We start from the raw sequence: 21,245 nt of genomic DNA, 5'->3' as shown, positions 1-21,245 counted from the left end.
CTGTCACAAACCTGGGGACCAGATGTCAGGCTCACACCACTGTCTGCGCTGACTTGGGACTTTCTCTCCTCTGTCTCACCAAGGTCAAAGGCGGGTTTGATTACTTCAGGCCCTGAGTAGGGGAAGACTTGTGTTACTCAGTACAAGAGGCTAGGGGCAGGCTGGCGAAGGGAGTGGGACAGCAGCACAGCCCGGTCCCAGACCAGTTCAGCATGTCCCAGTCACCTTTCCAGGGACTGCCACCCACTCAGGCCGCACTGGAAGAAGTCCCCAGATGCCTTAAGAACCAAGTAGGAAAAATTAAACCTGGTCTCAAGGGGTTCTGCAGCCATCTTCTCAACCTGAGAAAATTCTGACCAAATCATCCTAAAGCAGAAAAGCTCCACAAACAAACATCTGAACCACATTCCACTGTACTCAGAATCAGAGCTTCACTCGTGCCTAAGACCCTTTAAGGGTCCCCAGGTCACTCTGCTTCCCAAACAAATATGTCTGAAGGGGCTAGAAAAGGAAGAGCCCAATGAGATTAAAAAACACCAGCTGTCTCAGCGGACGCTGCCTACCCCCACCCTGCAGCTTCTGTGTTTGACATTAAAAACCACCCCCATTATTTCTCGCCCGCCCACAATGGTATGGCAGAAGGACAGAATGACAGAAAGCAAGAAAGCGTGCCTAGGCAAGCCACCAGAGAGAGTTGGGAAGCTACAGACTCAACACGGAGGGAGAGCAACCATCTCTGCCAACTGTGCCCACAGGCCTTCTAATGGGGGAGGGAGGTATCAGCCAATGAGGGGCACTGACATAGGCAAACATTCTCCCCACCAACTCGGAAGCAATAGAGAACCAAGCTCTAAGGGATTTTACACAGTAGATGCCCTGATTACTGCCTGATTACTACAAGGGGAGGGGGAAAGAAGCAGCCTACGAGCATATACCTATGAGTCACATACCACCTACCTGCTTGCATTCCAAATACCCACCCAAGAGCAAATTTGGGGTGGGGCTGACAAAGGGAGCCTGCCCCTACTGGGCCTGGGGAGTTGGCAGGTATGGGAGACTTGGGAACAGGAAGGGGCATTTGTTCCTTACTCTGTTTTTCCAAAGCTTTTTGCTTTTTCACTTCCTGGTGCTTGTTCCACAATTCTACCCCAGATGCAATGTGAGCAGGAGAGAAAGACAGAGAGAGTCAGAGGCTGGTCAGACAGACGAAATGGAAATCCACCCACCCAAGCTGATTCAGTCGCAGGCACAGGATTACAAATCAAGAGATAAAAAGAGATCTTCATTGCGGGGAGGGGGGTTAAAAAAATCAAGACATCTAACGCCTTCCCCCCAGGTCAAGAACTAAATTCCTATCCTAACCTCAATGTGGCAGTAAAAATCCCACAGAATGTTAGAGCTGGCAGAGCCTTTAATCAAGCTCCTTCATTCTGGCATGAGGAAACTGATCCCAAAGAGGCGGGAGCACTTGCTCAAGATCAGGTAACTCAGGACCAGTTTAAACTTCCACCACACCACGCTCTCTGCCAAATGAGCTAGGCAACAGCAAATTTTAAAGATTCCAGATAAGACAGATGATTACCTCAAGCAGCCAAAGGGTTTCAGAAGCATGAGCACAAATCTGTTTGACTCACTGGATTGAAGAGAGGCCACTCAAGGTAGGCAGTTACCATCCCTTCTTGTTGCTACCAAAAAAACCCAACTTACCCTCAGCATCAGTGCCTGCCCTACCAAGAGACCCATCTTAGCCAGTCATCTGGAAAAATGCTTCCGGTAGAGGTGACAGAGAACACTAAATGGTCAAGAAGAGCATCTTAGTAGGGGTTAAGAAGAGAGAGTACCGATCATAGCAATTCTCTTCCTGGAAGAACTTTAGAGTCTACTTAGTGCAATCTCCTTGTTTTCCAGATGAGGAGATAGAGACCCTGAAAGGGGAAATGATTTGCCCAAAGTCACTTTCCTAGTTGGGGGCAGATACAGGACTAAAACTCCAGACCTCCAGACTGGCAGGTCAGTACATTTTTCTAGAACATCACAACAGGCAGGAGAAAAGCATGGTTGACTGCCTCTAGGACAATATTTTGCTGGTTAGAGAAGCACAGCTCTCCTAAGAAGGAAACTGGTTCCTCATTACCATTTATGGGAGCAAAAGGCAACTGCTAATGGATGTGGCAAAGAGGTATCGGCTAGAAGCACATTGCCCAGGGACCTAGAACCCGAAAAAGAAAGACACAATCTAGATGACTCAAGGTCAGGTAGAGAGTGAGTCAAACAGAGGTGACACCCAGAGAGCTCACCAAGGCTCTGCCTTAGTGGGAATGGAGAAACACCAAATGTAAGCAAGGTCGAATCAAGTCCAGTAAGGACATGTTTAAAGAAAAGCTGACTCAGAACTCTGTACCTCGAAGTCCAGAACCCAGGGAAATGGGGTTGCCGGACATGCCCCAAAGGAGCAAATTCGAGGACAGCATCATGGTTGGATGGGGGAAAACTGGCTTTAGAGACCCAGACAGTCACAATTTTATAGCCCAAAGATGCATCTATAAACTTCCTTATAGCTTCCAGGAGCTCATGTGGCCTCTCCATTATGTGAAGAAATCCAGATGTAAGTAAAAGAGAGGGACGGGGAGTACAGCTCAGACTCCTGCACTAAGCCTCGCTGGGCCCTCTACGCAAAACTTCCATTCTTCCTCTAAGATGTAGGTGAGGGTGGCTGTAAATGAAGCATAAGGGATAGAGAAGTATAAAGAAATGCCATTAGAAAAGGACACAAACCTATCTTCCTGTCTACAGAGCAAAGCATGGGGAAGAGAAAGGCGGGATTCTGGATGAATTGAAAGGAGGGAGGGACATTAAGAAGCCAGAACTCCTCTGCCACACCCAACACGATACACACCGATAGATGCTACAAAGTTCTCCTCCTTTAGACTTCTGCTGTCCAGTTCCTTGGGACTCTTTCCTGCGGCACTTGGTGCCCAAGGTCCCAGCTGGGGGACTCTCAGCTGTGCCATGGCCTTTGGGTCCCCCCGCCCAGCCAGGCCAGGATCCTTGCCAATTGGTGTATTTACACTCTCTGTTGGACTTCTCTTCCGCTTGTCTGGTTCTGAGGAAAAGATCAAATATAGGAAGAGGTCAAAAGAGACAGTGAGTGAGAGTCAAGGTGTGGGAATGAGGTGGGAGAAGCAAGGATAGAAGAGGATGTGGAAGGGAAAAAGTGCAAGGAAAGAAAAGCTGACATCATGCTTTTCCATGACAGAAAAACACCCACTACATACATACACGCACTAGAAAATAAAATCCCAAAGCCTAACAGGAAGCAGCTTGACACTGGGAAACTCGTCAAGGGGCCAAGTTCATTCTTTCAGAGAAGAGTGGGAGAGCTGTGGACAGCACGAGTGGGAGAGCTGTGGACAGCATGCTGCCTTGCCGGTCCGATCCCTACCTTTACTATAGTAGTGGGTCTGGGCGATCTCCAGAAGCGCAAAGATGCTGGCCATGCCACCCAGACCAGCGTGGGCGTAGGACTGCTCCAGACTGAGGACCGTGCACTTGAGCAGGTCTAACATGCCCTTGTACACCTTCCGACTGATCTCCTGCAACAATAACCCGGGGGCGAGAGTTGGGGCAACTGCCTCTGGCGCCCACGTCCCTCTTCCCAGTTGATTCCAACTCCCAACCCCCAGCACTGACCACATCTGGGATGATGTCCTGCCGGGCCTCGTCCTCTGACTGCACCGTGCGGTTCAGCTTGCTCAGGACAAAGACTCTCAGCTGCTCGCTCTCCAGCAGCCGTCGCACCTTCTTCATGTTGAGCCAGCCAACTCCCTGGCCGTCCAGCACGCTGTGCACCACCTCCTTCAGGAACTGCTGGTTCTCACTGGGGGGTCCATATACCACTTCTGTGGTCATCGGCTCCTTTGCAGAGCATCTCCCCCTTTCACCAGACTAGACGTTTGCCTCCAGGGGCAACACACAAAGCCACGTCTCCAAACATCCAAGTCCACTGCAAACCCTACCTCTCCAGACGGTCTGGTTTGCCCGAGTACCCACCACTGCTGTTACACTCTGCTCGACACCAGGAGCTATTACTGCCGCATGGGGATTGAGTCAGAAGGGGAAGGGATTTCATTTACCCACTGAGAGCTTCCCTCCCACTTTTGAGCATCCCTAGTGTTTGGTACAAGGATCACTACCTCTATCTGAGAACTTTTAAAACAGCTCTGCCATTTATTACCTAGAATTGCTGGATCGACCCTGAGGTGATGGAGGCTCTCTTTTCACTGTTGGGCTGTGTTTAATGACCGATGACTTCTGGTCCACTAAGGCCCTCCTGTTTCCTACAGCCAGGAAGGTAGAACGAGAGACATCACTACTGTAGTCCAGTAGCTGGTGTCAGCACAGCCCTGGGTAGCCGTGTTCCACACCCATTCCCTGGAAGGGCTGGGTGAGGGCAGCACTGGGGCATCACATACAGGTAGAAACCAGCCATGGCAATGTGGAGGAAGTGGGGATGGAGACTCAGGCCACTCCACATGCACCAGCAGCGCGCCCCATGGGCAAGCATGGGCATCCCGGGGGACGGGGCAAGGCAGGTCACTCGAGTGATGCCGCTTGCTCCATGAGGAGGATGGCCCTCAGGCAGGCACAGTAGATGCTAGGAAAAAAGATCATGCATAGCTCACGGGCAAGACCCACCTTCACCACTCCCGGGGCCGGCTTCAGTAACAATCTCCATTAGAGTATTTAGCCCAAATACTGGGACACAAAATACACAATTAGTAGGTGCACCATGATACCACAACCCTTGAACCCCTCAATGGAGCTGTAAGTCAGATAATCTGAGCATTCTCCCAAAGCTTAGTGCACATAACCTTAGTTCTTAGGCACCTCAGAGCTGGAAGCCAAGTGGCCAGGAGACAACTGAGGCTCGAGGAAAGACCATCCTTAAGACTATGGCCTCTCAAAGCCAGAGGCATGGTAATAACACAAGGAGCCTTTACATACGAAACAGGCACATGCATGAAAGGGGACCATTGGTTTTCATGAAACATCTAGCACAGGGGTCCAGGGGGGCTGCAGGTATGCAGAGGAAAGAGACCCAACTTGTAGATGCTGTCATGGGAAGGGGGGTGGGGGTGAGGATGGGAGCTGGATGGGAGTGAGGAGTACAGCAAATGAAGTGAAGCATCAGCATGCAATGAAAGCATTTCAATTGCTCTCCCCTTCAACTGTATCAAATGAAAGCCAGTGACGCTAATACCTTTCTATCCCTAACCTACTGAGCCTGTGTAGACTCACTCTACAGGGCTGGTTAGCTCCCTACACCACTAGCTATGATGTCCTTTTGCCCATCTATCCTATGTTCCCATCCCCACCAAAGAACATTCCTTAGATTCCTGATATTTTTAACATTGGGAAGAGAGGTCAGTTAAAAAATACATGAAGCTGCTTCTCATTGTGCTTCCTTCTGTGATTAAATATTTCAGCACAAAATCCAGAGTAAACAAACAGAAGTCAGAGTAAATTCAGAAGAACCTTTCAGGGCTTCCCTGGTGGTGCAGTAGTTAAGAATCCGCCTGTCAATGCAGGGGACACGGGTTCGAGCCCTGGTCCGGGAAGATCCCACATGCCGCGGAGCAACTAAGCCCATGTGCCACAACTACTGAGCCTGCGCTCTAGAGCCCGTGAGCCACAACTACTGAAGCCCACGTGCCACAAGTACTGAAGCCTGCGTGCCTAGAGCCCGTGCTCTGCAACAAGAGAAGCCACCGCAGTGAGAAGCCCACCCACCGCAACAAAGAGTAGCTCCTGCTCTCCGCAACTAGAAAAAGCTGCGCACGGCAACGAAGACCCAACGCAGCCAAAAATAAATAACTAAAATAAATAAATTTATAAAAAAGAAGAACCCTTCAAACTGTCAGAGATCACAAATGAAAATCAAATAAGGTCTTAATTGCCCCTAGAAGCCAACCAATGCTACCAGGCCCACTCATAGGGCCTAAGTTGACATGAAGCCAAAGTAAGAGGCTTCTTGACTCTATAAACACTGCCAGGCTCTTCACAACCATCCCCTGGGGGGCCAGCTCTTTAGGACGGAGTTTGTCCTAAGTTCATGCGGTAGGAACCTGGCAGATGACTGGTGGCAGCTGATGAGCCCTATGTTAATTACGTGCCTCTGACAAAGGTCCCCCCCAGAAGCAGCAGTAACCCCCCGGTTGCCATTATCCTATATAACAGGGCCTTCTCTTTAGCTAGAAAAGACAGTTTCCATCTGAAAACCAGGAAGAACTCATGATGTGCAGTGAAAGCCATGGGAAGCGATATGAGAGGCAATGGCCGGATCAAAGGATTCTTCATACATGGGGCTCCTGACAAGCACCCACAGGCCTGAAATATTTCCCAGAGAATCTTGGCTTGGCAAAAGGAGGGCTGGAGTTACCTTTCAGACTGGGGAAAGGCGTGGTCTTCTCTCGCGCTCCTTTGGTAGGCAGTGTGAGATTTGAAAGACTGAAGCTCGTACTGTGGTTCCGATACAGGCTGCCTGTCAAGGGGAGCGAGTGAGAGCAGTGAGTCAGAGGGATAAAGAATCAGAGCATTATGCTCCAATGACCGTACCATCATCTTCACCCTCCTCCTTTTCAAATGCAATTCCAGAACCTCTGACCTCGCTTAGAAAGGATCACGCCTAACTCGGGGCAAACAAAGGGGCCACTGCCAGGACTGCTCATAACCCAGTAACAACTTTCTCTGACTGCTTCCCACGATAACATCCAAGTCTCTCCTCTACTGCTGACCCAGCATGAACGCCGGCAGTTAACGCGCTTCTGGTCTGATGTTGGTGCTGTCCCTCCTGGGCTTCTAAAAAACTCACCATCACAATTATCCCCCATGTTGGCTTTCTCCTGTCCCTAGTCTGTCTTTAGTCTTTAACTGACACCGCCCCTCATTTCTGGTAATATCCTCTATGCACAAGTCAATGTCACGTAGATTTCAAGGCGCGTTCATGAAAAAGTCCTTTCCCAGGCAAAGAAGATACTAGATATATACCCAAATCAAATTTGACCAGAATATTTCCACAAAATATATGTACAAGTGTATGACTTTTAATATAAGGATTATTTTTCAGTTGAACAGCTAGCTGTCTTACCTGAAACAGACTAAAACCTCCAGGTATAAAGATAACGACTAACCTGTCCCTGTTCTTCGTTGACCTCCCCTGAAAATACCTTATTCAGTATCACCCAAACGACCGGATCCGGAGCTTGATAATGCCAACCCAGCCCTGTATCTGAAGCTCTAAGCCATATCTGCCACGGTCAGGCCCTGCTGGAGTGAAGATGGGACAGAAGCGTGAGAGAGCTGAAGGCACTTACTGGCAAAAGACATGATGCCCCCGAAGCCCTCAGTGCTGTTGCTGGAGACGGTGGAGGCGGGCGAGCTCGCTCGAGAGTCTGACTCTGCATCTGAGTCACTTGCCAGTTTCAAGCTGTTGGGCCGCAGCAGCTTTTGAGCCCTTGAATGCACAGTGGCACCTGTAAGCCCCAGGCAGGGGTACCTAATCTTGGGGGTGGGGGGGCGTGTGGGCCTGATGCTACACTGCAGTCACCTCTCCCTCCCCACAATTTCTAAATGCCTAGATCAAAGCACGACCCTCTGGGGACGCAGGACCATGAGAGCCTTCAGACTGCTCAGACTTCCTGGTTAACCCTCGCCCAGGGTCCACCGTAGTGAGGTCCTTCAGTCACCCGTCTAGAAGGCAACCCCAGGCTCTCACCGATTGCCACTGACATGCTGGCTGAATCGGGGAGTGTAACTTTCCCCCTGCTCATCATCATCTTCCTCAGGGGGAAAGCCATACTGGGGCTCGAAGTATGGATTGTCATAGGTTCGCCGGCGCACTGACCCCTCTCCAATTTCTGTCTGACGCCTGTCCACGTTCGCTTTGCCAATGCTGGGAGGCACGCTGGGGAGGGACTTGGAGACGCCTACTGCTGCCTTATCATCCATCTCCGTTGAGTCGGCAGGTTCCTAGGGGACATATTAAATAAAAAGGAGTCACCTGGTGCCCTGTGATGCCTTCCTATGTTCTCAGTTCAAGCCAGGCCTGTCAGGTTCCTAGCCTGAGGAGTATGTGAGAAAAGATCTTTGTTATACCCCTGTTCTCTATCTCCACAAATTATGCAAAGGGGATCTCGACTAACCCCTGAACAAAGCTGGATGTCCTTCTGGGGTCAAATTGTATCTCACAGGCTCTGAACTATAGGATCTACAGAGAGGAAGAAGGGGGAAATGTGGAGAAAGTAGCAAATTAAGTGAATAGCTTCATCCTAGCTTTCCTAACAGAGCTGAGGCCCACGTCCCAAGTAACAGTCCTCACTTATCCACTCCTCCAAGTCCTCACGTACAGAACTGGCTCCATGGATAACGGTGCTGGGGCTACTGCTGGCGGTGGTGCTGGAGCTGGAACGCAGAGGGGGGTTTTCCTGAGAGTTCTCGCTGTCTGGGCCAGGTTCCTCTACTTCCTTCTGGCTCTGCAGCTCATCAATAGCTACCTCACTGGCATCCCCCAGTGCCGCGTGTGTCAGAGGATCCACGTCTGCCAAAACCCAAGGATTATATGTATGGCTGATTGACTTTGCTGTACAGTAGAAACTAACACAACATGGTAAATCAACTATACTCCAAGGACTTCCCTGGTGGCGCAGTCGTTAAGAATCCGCCTGCCAATGCAGGGGACACGGGTTCGATCCCTGGTCCGGGAAGATCCCACATGCTGCGGAGCAACTAAGCCCGTGCGCCCACAACTACTGGGCCTGAGCTCTAGAGCCCGCGAGCCACAACTACTGAGCCCACGAGCCACAACTACTGAGCTCGCGTGCTGCAACTACTGAAGCATGTGCGCCTAGAGCCCGTGCTCCACGACAAGAGAAGCCACTGCAATGAGAAGCCCGCGCACCGCAACGAAGAGTAGCCCCCGCTCGCAGTAACTAGAGAAAGCCTGCGTGCAGCAACGAAGACCCAATGCAGCCAAAAGGATAAAATAAAATTAAAAATTAAAAAAACTATACTCCAATTAAAAAATTAATTTAAAAAAATTTTTTTAATTAAAAAAAAAAAACAACAAGGATGGCAGGTACAGACCATACCATCACAGAACCCCAAACCCTGTCCCAAGCTGGCCAATTTCTCCAAGTACACTTACTAGGAGTATCACCATTGATGTCACATTTCATCATCTCACTGACAAAGTCACCAAGGGAAGAGTAAGAAGAGCTTGAGTCATCATAATCCATACTATCACTGCCGCTGCAGAGTGAAGAGCAAAAAAATAAAACAGAAAGAAGGGGCAGGGAGAAGAATCAGCAATCAGCATCAGGAAAAATAAACAGAGGAGCACTCTTAACTCAAGGCCAGGGAGCAAGATAAAATAAGGAAACTAACACAAAACAATCAACCAAAATATAACCCAAGGCTTCAAGGACTGATGTCTAAATCCTATGAAATTCTGCAATTGCGCTAAATAACGGCTAGCAAGAGCCTCTTAGACTTCAAGAACTGTCTTGCTGCCATAAGGGGCTGCTCACCTGTCATCAGTGGGGTCAGAGTCAGAGTCGTGCTCCGGCGGCACGCTCAGCGCCTCGGCCAGATGGGAACTGCTGTCGTACACTCGATAGTGGACAGGCTGCAGCTGGTGGGTGTACCACTTCGGCTTGTCGCCTATCAGGGCTGGATCGAACGTGTCTACCCACGGAGGAAAAAAGGAGAGAGTCAGCAATAAGGGAAAAAAGCAAGCAAAACCTACAAGAAAGGTGGGAAAAAGTCTAAAGCAAAATCAGAATGGCAGGGGCAGGTGGAAGATTAGAAAGGGAAAAAGCAAAGGCAAGAGCCATCAGGAGGACAAACGCAGAAGGTGGGGCAAAGCAGAGGTCGGTGCACTCACTGTTGTGAATCCGCTGAAAGGCATAGTTGGTGGGGTTGAGGATCCATTCTCCAAAGTACTCCACAGCCTGAGTCCTGGCCAGTTTCTCAGCAAAAGGAGTCTGCCGGGGACGTGAGGCTAGAAAGGAGCCAGCTTGGAAAGCTACCACGGGCCGGGGGAAGAGACGCAGGGTACGTGTGTGCATCTGAAAGCCCTGCAGCACGTTGGGGGAGTTGAAGAAACGGACCATGGCCACTCTGGGGAAGAAGGGGATGGTGAGATGACCCGAGTCCCTCGCCCTGCAGAGCAAGGATCCCTACGATCCGAGGCCTCAGACCACCTCCCACAGTCATCATTTAACGGGCTTCCAACAGCAAGGGGAGAGGTATCTTAAAGAATCATCAATCCCCTTCTTCACGCAAGGTCTAAGAAGCCTAAGAGTATGATTATTTCTTCTGTTTGCTTTTACTAAGGTGGCAAATGTAACCAAATATTATATACATTGTATACATAAAGAACCTCTGGCTCAGGGAAGTCATCTGCCCCAAGGTCACTGAGTGAGCAGAGACCAATCTAAGAGCCTGTGACTGTGGGGTTGGCTTGGCTGTACCTGGTTGCAACATCCACAGAATCCACATCGTTGCCATAGATGAGTGGGTTGAATTCAGTGGAAGGTGTAGACTGCAAGTCATTAGAAGGCCTTCCCAAGAGAAGAGGGATCTCCTGGCCTTCGTGGAATTTCTCCAGATTGAGGATGGGCTGGGTGTTGAGACTCATGCTGGCGAGGGCCTGCGGAACAATAAGAAGTCCCTCAGAGAAGGCAGATTTCTGGGGCAGCCAGCCAATCTCAATTCCTAGAAAAGAACCTTCATCCTTGAAACAAGAATCCAAATATTTTAACCTTTAGAAAACAATCTGAATTATGAAACCTTCAGCTTAAGCCAGTCTGACTCAAGGCAACTTGATCAAACCTGAAGTCCGAGGCAATAGTTTTCAAATTTGTTTTAGCTACAAAATCTTGTTTTTCAATTGAAATCTATGTAGAAATATAAACAATCGAAACATGTAAAAGTAAAGCTTCTCTGAAGGACATAAGGAACCCAGAGCCTCATATGCTCGGGGGTCCCAACCTAAATCAACTCTCAGAGGCTCCATGGGGCAGTTTGAAAACCACTGGTCTAGCCCAGCAGTGTTTCTTAAATGTTAATGAGCATAGGAATCACCTGGGGATGTTGTTACACTGCAGATTCTGATTCAGTATACCTGAGGTGATTCTGCACTTTTTAACAAGCCCAGGTGATGCTAATGCTGCTGGTTCGTGGACCACACTTTGAGTAACAGGGGTCAGAATACAGGATCTGTGAGCCCAAAAATCTTAGCTCCTACAAACATTTAAAGTCCAATATCATATATCAACCTCTCCATCTCATTAGTCATACTAAAGCAATCATCAAGAATGAAAAACACAGCAAAGGAAGACAGCTAGAGAACTTTCTGAACTTGCAATCCTCACCAGACTCTGCACTAACAAGATATCATATTACATCAGTAGTGCTGAAGCAAGTGAAAAAGAGAGAGGGATAATACAAAATCGCCCATTTATATCCAAACAGATTTCACCTAGAGGTATTTCTTTCTTCTTTTTTTAAAATATTTATTTATTTATTTATTTATTTATTTATTTATTTATTTATTTATGGCTGCATTGGGTCTTCACTGCTGCGTGCAGGCTTTCTCTAGTTGCGGCGAGCGGGGGCTACTCTTCGTTGTGGTGCACGGGCTTCTCATCGCGGTGGCTTCTCTTGTTGCTGAGCACAGGCTCTAGGCGCACAGGCTTCAGTAGCTGTGGCACGCGGGCTCAGCAGTCATGGCTCACGGGCTCTCGAGCTCAGGCTCAGTAGTTGTGGCACACGGGCTTAGTTGCTCCGTGGCATGTGGGATCTTCCCGGACCAGGGCTCGAACCCGCATCCCCTGCATAGGCAGGCGGATTCTTAACCACTGCACCACCAGGGAAATCCCCACCTAGAGGTATTTCTAAGAACTGAGACAACACAGAGAGAGATTCCTGAAGACCCTTCAAATGACAGATTCCTAAAAAGAAATACAGAGCTATCTACTGGTGGTCCTACATAACACATACAGCAGCGCAGAGCACCAGGGCCTCATCACACTTTACCTTCAGGTACTGTGTTCAGCACGCAGAAGAAGAAGAAAATCCATCAATGAAAAATGTATTTAAGGGTTTACTCAAAGAAAGGAATTTTTGAAGAAATGATTCTATAGGGACCAGAGATCAATTCAAGAGGAAAACATAAAAGGAGCCAGATGATCCAAACTACTAACTCCCTCCTGTAACACTGAGAGAATGCTCCAAGGCCATTAAGAATGGCAGACGGGACAAGCAGCAGGAAGTGAAGGGTTGTTTTACACAGCATTACAAGGATTAGAGGGTGGGAGGGGACACACAATGAATTAAAAGGAATCTAAAAAGCCCTTTTTGAGATTCACCCTGCAACCCAGAAATGGGATACATCTCTTTTTAAGCCCACCCAAGGCTAAGAAAATCTACTCCACTTGAAGTCTGAAAGGAAACTGGCTCTTACAATAGCTGTCTGCCTACAGCAGCCCTATAGCCACTACTGCTCCCCTTCCTTTTCGTCATTCTTCACCTACCTGTTTTAAATGTTTTTTCAACTCTAATGATTCTGGCTCTGGCAGGATAGGTAGCACTTCTGCATTGGTGGGGGCAATCACCTGCACCAGAAGAAAGATAAAAGGCATGACCTTAGAATTAGTTGCTCCAAAGTTTCTCTTACATAAAGGTAAGTAATAAGAATAGGAAGTTATATATACGGTATTATTATATATATGCAAACACATATATTATATACACACATATAAAATACACACATACACATGTATGTGACACATATACACACCTGCAAGGAAATATTATACCTAAATGTTTTTGGTGACTATCTCTAGATAATAGGATCATAGTTTTTATTGACTTCTTTATACTTATTTGCATTTTCTAAAGTTTTACAATGAACACATATAAGGGCTACCTACCGAAGTTTCAATGTACCCACACTGCAGAATGTTAATATACTTTTTAAAAGTCTGCAGTTTCTTACTAGAAACTACACTCCCAGAAAGCCACTAGATGACCTACACCATATGTAATAATCCTGCAACCACAACTGCCCTACTGCTCTTGGAAGATGTGGGGAAGCATTTAACTCCAGCAAAACTATATCTTATAATTCTTTGAGTCCTAACCAAGGGCTTATTAAGCCAATAAAGTAAAAGCAGTATTTTTTAAAAAGTTGTTTCAATGAGTCTCATAACAGCAATCACCCACAAACTTAGGAACTTCCTGGGAGTAATCTAGAAAGACAGAACACAATCCTATTCTAGACCCTACAATGCCTCAGCCGAGAGCCTCACCCTGCTGCTGTCCAGATCCACCAGCCATACGTCGTCAGGCATTTTGAAGTCCAGTTTGTAGAGGAAGAAGCTGGCAGGGACCCCGATGATGTACGGTGTTGGAGCCAACAGCAGCTGTGGAAAAGACAAGAAACAAAACCAAAACCTACTGCGATCACATATTGAGTCACGACTTTTCCTAGATAAGGGAAACGCAGGTCCACAATCCCTCTTCCAAATCCTTGAAGGCAGATGTGTTTCAAAGTTCAGAATTTTTCAGATTTTAGAAAAGTAATAGTGTATATTCTACGTATTATGTAGCACCTGCAGTGGTGTAGCCAGCAGCCTATAATCATTATACTAACTGTGATAAATAAAAAACATAAATAGCATAGGTTTTGCCACCAGATCAGTTCAGATTTTGTAGACAAGTAAGTTATAACAAGGAATTCAGGACCAGTACTGATTTACAACTTCTCTGGGCATTGAGCCTTCGCCCTCAGAGCTGGACAGAGTTGGAACAGAGGTGACAAAGCCAGAAGACACCTTGATACTCACCTGTTCTGCAGACGCCATGCAGGTGGGCAGCAGTGGGATAACAGGAAACATATACTCCAAGGGATAAATCATTGCCACAAATGCCATCACAGACATGGAGAGTGCGTTGTAGTCTCGGGACTGCAGCACCACCTGCAACGAGCCACACCACAAGGGTTACCCGACAGGAGAAGGTTTGTGAGAAAACAGCTTCCCACGCTACAATTTAGTTTCTGTTTCACCAAGCCTATGGCTCTGGGAGTTTAGTTTCCACACTTATCACTGCCTCACGCCTCACCCTGCCTGCTGCCTCCCAGTGCAAGCACTGCAGTAATTCTCCCTTGAATCACTCCTTTGTCATCCTAGTTCTTGTACCCCCAAATCCCAGGGTCACTCACTGGAACAGAACGACTGAAATTTTCAGAGAATTAGGCTGGTATAGTTAAGGAGAATTCAACTGAGTGTCAAGCCCTGTGAATATATCCCACACGATACTAGTACCTTAATTCAACCCACACCAACTGAGTACCTGTCGTATACCTGGTATCGTGTTATCTCCTAGAGACAAGATGACGAAAAAGATGTAGTCCGTATCCTTAGAGAACTCATGGTCTAGCCTCTGCCACATTTCAAAGCCCTTTCCCTAGAATAGTCTAGAAAGCTGGCCCTCTCACCTTGTGCTCTAACAGGATGCAGGTTAGCACCTGAAGACAGGCATCCACACCCAGAAGTTCCAAGGGGAGGTGCAGTGGGAAATCCACTAGGGTGAATCGAGAGGGGTCTGGAAGAGCAAAGGTCAGAGCTTGCTGGAGCTCCTGGGGCAGGACCTCAATATCCACTCGCTTCTGCCCTGAGACGGGTACTGGGGAGCGCAGCAATCGATAGATCCAGGCCTCAATCTCTCGAAGGTCGTGCAGAAGGGCACTTGACTTCTCCTCCACTAACAACGATCCAGTAAAGATGCGCCACATGGTGTCCCTGAGCAGCAGACAGCAGGAAACAGACACATAAGCACTAGGAGCTGACACCCCACTGCAGCCCAACGTAACCATAGAGGGTCTAATGACAGCAACTGGAGAAGCCCACCCTTTGGTCTCAGCTAGGATCACAGGGTATACATAAGAGTAATGACAAGTGCAAAAATGTATACATAGCAAGACTTATTGTCCTGCCCGTCGTGAAACACCAAATTCCTCAGCATCAGTCCAAACACGATTATGGAAGGAAGTCTAACTCTGCAGTAGTCTTTGGCTTAGCACGGACTAACACAAAGTGCTTAAGGAGGTCTGAAGGAGCTCAGGCTTTAGAGGAAAATTCCTACGCCCCTCACAAGCCAATTACACCTCAACTCTAGATGCCTCCCCTCTCTTCTGAGCATCAGTAGTGAACCGTACCTTTGTATGCCTCGAGGGATGCCCAGTTTCTTGCCCAGCAGTCGCTCACTACAGCAGTCCACCAGACGTTTGAGGGTGTACAGACACTCTCGGAAGGTGGAGAAGAAGGGGTAATGGCTGAGCACACACAGGGACGTCAGAGTGCTGTTGCGGGAACGGCTCTCCGCCTTGGCCTGGCGTCTGCCCCGAGGAGACTGGTTCACATCCGGGGTAGAGTCGGCACTGGGAGGCTGCAGGGACGGGCCACTCTCCGAGCTCTCGGCGCCAACCTCTTCTGAGATGCAGGTGGCATGGGGTCCTTCCTTCCCACGGGACCCTGCCCCGGCCTCCCCCTTTTCCTTAGGCATGCGCTTTTGGAAGGAGCGGTAGAAGTTAACACAGATGCCATAACGCGTGACTCCAGTGTCCTTGTCGGTGAGAGTGAAGACAAAAGAGGTGTCCTCGCGCAGGCTCATGCGCCGTTGCCGCACACTCAGGCAGCCCTCCGGCTGGCAGAAGAACACGACGTCCGGGGGCAGGGGAAACTCGGCGTGATCCTCTAACGGGTATCGCCGTAGCAATTCTGGAGTCTGGGCCACGCTATCACTGCTCGGGTGCCTGGAGAACAGAAAGACAAATTCAGCAGCCTGAAGGGACAGAACGCCCTTTCAAATTTTAACCACAGTCAAGAAATAAATGCTCTTTTGGATAAAGAAACCTAGCTGCAGGACCTTGGAAAACATGCCACATTTAGCTATAGGCTAAATGAGGTCTGTGCTGCCATGAAGATGCCCACCCTGAAATAAAAGGAAAATGGCGACAGTAAAACTATCACTAACACCTTGAGATGACTAGCATCTTTCAAGGTGTATTAGCTAATGAATTCCCAAAAGAGCATACGTAGAGACAGAAGGAGCACAATGTACTTTTCCTTTGTACGAAATAAGGAAACTGAAGTGTATAGAGTATATTTGCTCAAAATCACAAAGACGCTAGTTAAGAGCAGAGTTTTGCTCTGTCTCTGTTCCTCCAGGCCAACACTCTCAATCTACCTGTTTTGTTTCCCTTACTGGCAGCAAGGTTCCCATCAGGGTGAAATCATAGAAGAAGAAAGAGATATGCAGGATTTCCCTGGTGGTCCAGTGGTTAAGACTCTGTGCTTCCAATGCAGGGGGCAAGGGTTCAATCCCTGGTCAGGGAACTAAGATCCCATGTGCCGCATGGTGCGGCTGGGGCAGGGGCAGGGGTGGGGGTGGGGGCGGGGGAGGGGGTGGGGGCGGGTGGGGGGGAAGAAGAATGAGATATGCAAAGCAACGTGGAAATGGGGAAGGGAAATCATCACAGATTTTGTGGCTATCCCAGATGACAAGACAAAAATCAGTCACTTCTTGGTTACCTGGCCCCTACAATCACTAGGTAGTCAAGTAACCGAGGACAGGACTTCTTCTTTTGCACCATGGTTCCGATTCATCAGTTCATCTCAGAGAAACTTCAAGGCACCAAGCATGGAATCAATGTCCCCAGGAGGAATTCTGATATTATCTGAAAATCCAAGTTTAATAGGAAAAAAGTACTGATAAGATCCATTGCTGTGCCTAAGGGACTCATCCCTCTCAGCTTCAACCCAGCCAGGGACATAGGTCAGAAGATCTTCCATTTTAGTACTAAAGATAGGAGAACATGACACTTTTCCTAGCCTAGAGCTCTGTCCAGGCTTAAGAGCTCACAGAGTCAAATGTCCAGAAGTAGGATAAATAATGGCTCACCTCTCCGTCCCTACAAACCAGCTCATTTCCAGCCTCACCCCTGGGGCTGTTTCTGTTTCTGAAAAACAGGCCCAGTCGGTCTAATCTGGACTCGGTTATTATGATAACAAAAATTAAGTCACTTTCAGGACTGCTCCAGGGTGGATCAGGATCAAACCAGACTCTCTAATCAGAACTAATCTGCACTCCTAGCTCTAGGTGGAAACCTAATTATTCTCTGTTCCAACATTCTGCATTCAGCTTGATGTGAAATTACCATATAGTCTATACAGTTAATTGCACTCAGACAGTAAAACAGCTGGCTACTCTACCCCATGTGATCTCAAATGAAGAATATCTATGCCCCAATTGCTTCATCTAAACCATTTTTCTCCCCTCTTCAAGCAAGAAAGGGGCCCAGTGGCTACTGCTACTGGCTCTGCCCTTGGTGCTGAATCACAGTCTTCCACTTATATTCTGGTCCCAGGATTCGAATTAGTAATACAATATACACAGATGAGACCTTGTTCTTCTTTATCTTACAGGGATTAAGAATTAGATGCAGAAATAACAGTATTCCTGCAAGGACAGGGAGAGGTGCTAAGAGGAATTTCTAAGCCATAGTCCAAAAATTAGAAAAAGCTTACATGTCTTAACTGTAATTTATTTCCTGTTGGGTCTCCATACACTCCTCTAAACAAAATGTTTCACTTCATGACAAGGTTACTTTCAGTGCTTCCAGTATTCCACCTCTGTGCTCCACACATAGCCACACTAAGACCTTGTTCACTATACACACAGAGAGAATCCCATTACACTACACACACCCTCACACATCACTCTCTTCTTTGCTGCTGCATGCACTCCCATACATACAACGTACACACTCTCTGTATGCTTAAGGCTCTATTTGATTTAGATGAGAAGCTCTATCTTTTTTTCTCTCCTACTTAATAATTAAAAAAAAAATATTTACAACACCTCTCAAATCCTCAAAATACTTCTCCCTCCTTTCTCTTGCTCCCAATAGAGGACCTGCAGGTAATAGGATTCAGTTTTGTCTCCATAGCAACTCTGGCTCCAGCACTATTTATAGCAGAGCCACCGTCCCTCCCCTGCTTGGGGACCGCACAGTGCTATCAGCTGCTACTCCAGAGTTGGCCAATGCCCATAATAATTCATTCTCCTTGAATCTAGAGACACCTCTTCCACTGATAGCACCGACTGACTGTTAGGTCATCTTCTCCCCCATGTGCCTTTAGTTTGCACTTTGTCTTAATTCTGGATTTTGATAGAGATATCTCCTTTCTACACAACGAAAACCAAGTTCCCAAGCTTGCAAAATACTCATTTCTAGGCATCACTACCACCCCAAAAGCCCTTTGGGCCTCTCCACTGCTACGGACTCATAAGCATACTGCAGAACGTGAGGCACTGCAGTATGGACTGTTAGAGAGCAGAGTTCAGCTCCTCCCAAGCAGAATGAGAAGGGGAGGGAAACACAGAAATGAAATGGGAGATGGGTAAAAGCATAATTCATTCTCTAAAGAATTATATGGAAAATGCCTAGTGAGAGCCAAAGTATCTTAAAATAAAACAGAATTTACAGGACCAGAGCTCAAGGCTAAGCCTTGAAATCTATGTTTATGTTGAAAACCAGGAGCCCTTTCCAAATAAAAATCTCAAAGATCACACCTGAAGCATCTTCTACTAATATATTAGGCATCAGGCCTCTATCCTTGGTGGGATCCCAGCCCCCTCTCCACTGAGAATCACCTGATAAAACTGAAATCATTATCATGCACTACAGTGCTCACCTCTCTCCAAAGCCACAAGGACCCAGAGATCTTGTGACTATTCTAGCCACTAGTGATAGGATGGATTTTTAGTCTCAATTTATATCTCATCAACAGCCACTGCCTTTGGTTTTTCAGACTGCAGAGATAACCAAGGCTTTTCTTCCCATTCTCTCCCCTCTCCCCTCCTCATGAAGACTCTAAATTCTCTCGCATTACCTATAGCTCACACTCTGTCTTCACATCCACCCACTCTGCCTCTTGCCTCAGCTACATTTACTAACGTATAGATCCTCGTTCCTAGCCCCTATAATTCCAAAGGCATCAAGCTCAAAACGCATACCTATCTGCTGAAGTTCTACACAACTATCATCCACTCCATCCACAGCTTTAAATTATCTATGTCTTTTCAGCTTACAAATGGCCACATTAACCAACCCTTTGGATTCGCCCCTCATTTGGGGCAGGATGTCATAGTAAAACCACAGGAACCAGAGAGCGATATGACATCCTTGCTGACGTGAGCACAACAGGAGGCTCTCTCCCCTCCACCGCCTCCCCAGGCAGTGACCTTGCAAGCGCATCAGCACAGACTGGTCCAGCGTGGGGAAGAATGAGAGTAAAGAGGCAGGCAATAGGCAGGGTTGGGGAAGAGGGGAGGGCAGGAACAGGAGGACGAATTTAGAGGTGCACGAGGATGGGGAGGGAAGCAGCTGCAGGAAAAACTGAACGGTGTCTCCACTCTCCAACAAGCCAATTTTGAAACACCAAATTAAAAAAAAAAAAAATTTTTTTTTTTAAAGAGCCAAACGTGCTTTTCAAACCCTAACCAAAAATAAGGCGCGCGGGTGCGCGCACACAAATACACACACGCACATACACACGCACACACGCGCGCCATGTGGTTAGCACGGCTCGGGCCCCCGAGCTGGACAGCTCTGGCCGCCCCCTCACCTGCTGGACAGTTCTCTCCCGCCCCCGCCCCGGAACCAGGACCGCCCGCCAGCCCCGTGGGAATCTCGCCCTGCAGCCGCGAGCTGCGCCTAGGCTCGCAGCCCGAACCCCTTCGGCGGCCCGGACGCCCCCACCTCTAGCCCCACCCTCTTCCCTACGGACCCCTGCTGTCCCTCTCGAGACCCTACGCCCCCTCACACTCCTTTAGGGCCTCCTTAGAGGCCCCTTCGCCCTAGAGCCCCTGTTTCCTCCCAGAGTCCGTTTCTCCCGGGGAGCCTCGTCCCAAACACCCTTCCGGGGCCCCCAGCGGCCCGGACCCTCCTACCTCCCGAGCCTCGGGGTATCGGCCGGGTTCGGCCAGACGTCCCCCGGCAGCCGAGCGTCAATCGCTCCTCGGCGCGGGCGCCGCTCGGAGCGCGCGCCAGTTCCGCGTCTGCACCGTGGGCCGTGTACCACTCCGACTCGGTGAAGGAGGGGGAGGCTGAGGGGCCAGGGGCCGGACCATTCACCCCCGGGGGGACAGGGCTGCACCAAGCCGAGCGCTGCAGGGTGGAGCCGGACCTCGGGAGAGAGACGGCTACGCACACACCTATGCGTGTGGGAGTGGGAACGCGATGGGGAGCGCTGGGCCAGCCCAGCGCCTCTACGTGACAAGGGGAGGACCCAAAGGAATACTTTTTGTTTGGGTTGCGCAAACGTTTTAATTCGACACGGAAATAGAGCCCATTTCGATGAACTGCGGATGAATCTGGAAGCGACGTCTCAAGATAAGCTGCCCCAGGACTTTCTCACCGTTCCCCTCACCTCATCTCCCACCCCCGCTCGCGCTTTGGAAGTGCCCAGCCGCGTGGGCAGGAAAGCCGGCGGCTGCGGCGGTGGAGCCTACCAATTCAGGGGCGGCGGGGGGACTTAAGGCCGGAAGGCGCGGCCGCGGCATCTCCTCCACCCGGTGCGCTCCAAGGCAGGGGGCGTGAGCGGTGCCCCGGTGCGCGCTGGGAGAGGGAGTCCAGCCCTTCCGCGAGGCTAAACCTGGGACACAGCAGCCTCCTCCTGGCCTCTGGGGACTTTCCTCGCTGTCCCACAGGGCCTGCGGGCCAAGAGGAGGGATTGTTGTACCTTTTTAAGTATCAACGGAAAAAACAAGGCATCATACCCGCACGCACGAACACAGGTGCACGACTGAGGCGTTAGTTCCGAAAATCCAACACCCCCTCCCTCACAGAAAGACAACACGATCCCACCGGGATCATTGAAGGGGGGCAAGGGCGCGTCCCAGCCTCAGCACTTCATTGACCCTTACATCGCAATGGGACTGGTAAAAGGAGGTCCCCACTCACTGCCAAGGCTGTCACTTGTGACTTGTCTCCCTCCCCTGAGTCTGGAAACGGACCCGCAAGGACACAAGCTTCCCTCCTCTGTTGTCGGGCCCCCACCCCCATTCCAGAAATTGGATTCTCTCATTCTGAATTCATTTTGGCCTTCCTGTACAGT

At 49.0% G+C, this 21,245-nt stretch overlaps 1 protein-coding gene across 15 annotated transcripts in view; it reads right to left on the bottom strand.

Annotated features, from left to right (window-relative positions):
- MADD (MAP kinase activating death domain) overlaps nucleotides 1-20,803 on the bottom strand; it is a 40,149-nt gene extending 19,346 nt beyond the window's left edge. For 6 of the 15 annotated variants that reach the window (XM_061201722.1, XM_061201724.1, XM_061201725.1 and 3 more), the window contains exons 1-20: nucleotides 20,641-20,802; nucleotides 16,656-16,801; nucleotides 15,281-15,877; nucleotides 14,561-14,864; nucleotides 13,908-14,039; nucleotides 13,371-13,484; nucleotides 12,594-12,674; nucleotides 10,530-10,708; nucleotides 9,941-10,176; nucleotides 9,585-9,741; nucleotides 9,203-9,306; nucleotides 8,406-8,596; nucleotides 7,904-8,028; nucleotides 7,374-7,513; nucleotides 6,440-6,541; nucleotides 4,235-4,337; nucleotides 3,691-3,877; nucleotides 3,443-3,593; nucleotides 2,897-3,103; nucleotides 12-112 (exon numbers count right to left, since the gene is read on the bottom strand). In XM_061201722.1, coding sequence (XP_061057705.1) covers nucleotides 12-112; nucleotides 2,897-3,103; nucleotides 3,443-3,593; nucleotides 3,691-3,877; nucleotides 4,235-4,337; nucleotides 6,440-6,541; nucleotides 7,374-7,513; nucleotides 7,904-8,028; nucleotides 8,406-8,596; nucleotides 9,203-9,306; nucleotides 9,585-9,741; nucleotides 9,941-10,176; nucleotides 10,530-10,708; nucleotides 12,594-12,674; nucleotides 13,371-13,484; nucleotides 13,908-14,039; nucleotides 14,561-14,864; nucleotides 15,281-15,877; nucleotides 16,656-16,717 — 3,273 coding nt within the window. In that variant the 5' untranslated portion in view covers nucleotides 16,718-16,801; nucleotides 20,641-20,802. Of the gene's footprint in view, nucleotides 1-11; nucleotides 113-2,896; nucleotides 3,104-3,442; nucleotides 3,594-3,690; nucleotides 3,878-4,234; nucleotides 4,338-4,695; nucleotides 4,756-6,439; nucleotides 6,542-7,373; nucleotides 7,514-7,774; nucleotides 8,029-8,405; nucleotides 8,597-9,202; nucleotides 9,307-9,584; nucleotides 9,742-9,940; nucleotides 10,177-10,529; nucleotides 10,709-12,593; nucleotides 12,675-13,370; nucleotides 13,485-13,907; nucleotides 14,040-14,560; nucleotides 14,865-15,280; nucleotides 15,878-16,655; nucleotides 16,802-17,651; nucleotides 17,773-20,640 lie in introns of those variants that run through there. The other 9 variants (XM_061201717.1, XM_061201720.1, XM_061201721.1 and 6 more) reach the window with 5 other exon arrangements.
- Between the last annotated feature and the right edge of the window lie 442 nt (nucleotides 20,804-21,245).

This window comes from Eubalaena glacialis, chromosome 10 (assembly GCF_028564815.1).
Source record: "Eubalaena glacialis isolate mEubGla1 chromosome 10, mEubGla1.1.hap2.+ XY, whole genome shotgun sequence".
In the NCBI taxonomy this organism is placed as follows: Eukaryota; Metazoa; Chordata; class Mammalia; order Artiodactyla; family Balaenidae; genus Eubalaena; species Eubalaena glacialis.
The sequence above is the reverse complement of the archived record's forward strand: the minus strand, read 5'-3'. Positions and strand labels throughout refer to the sequence as shown.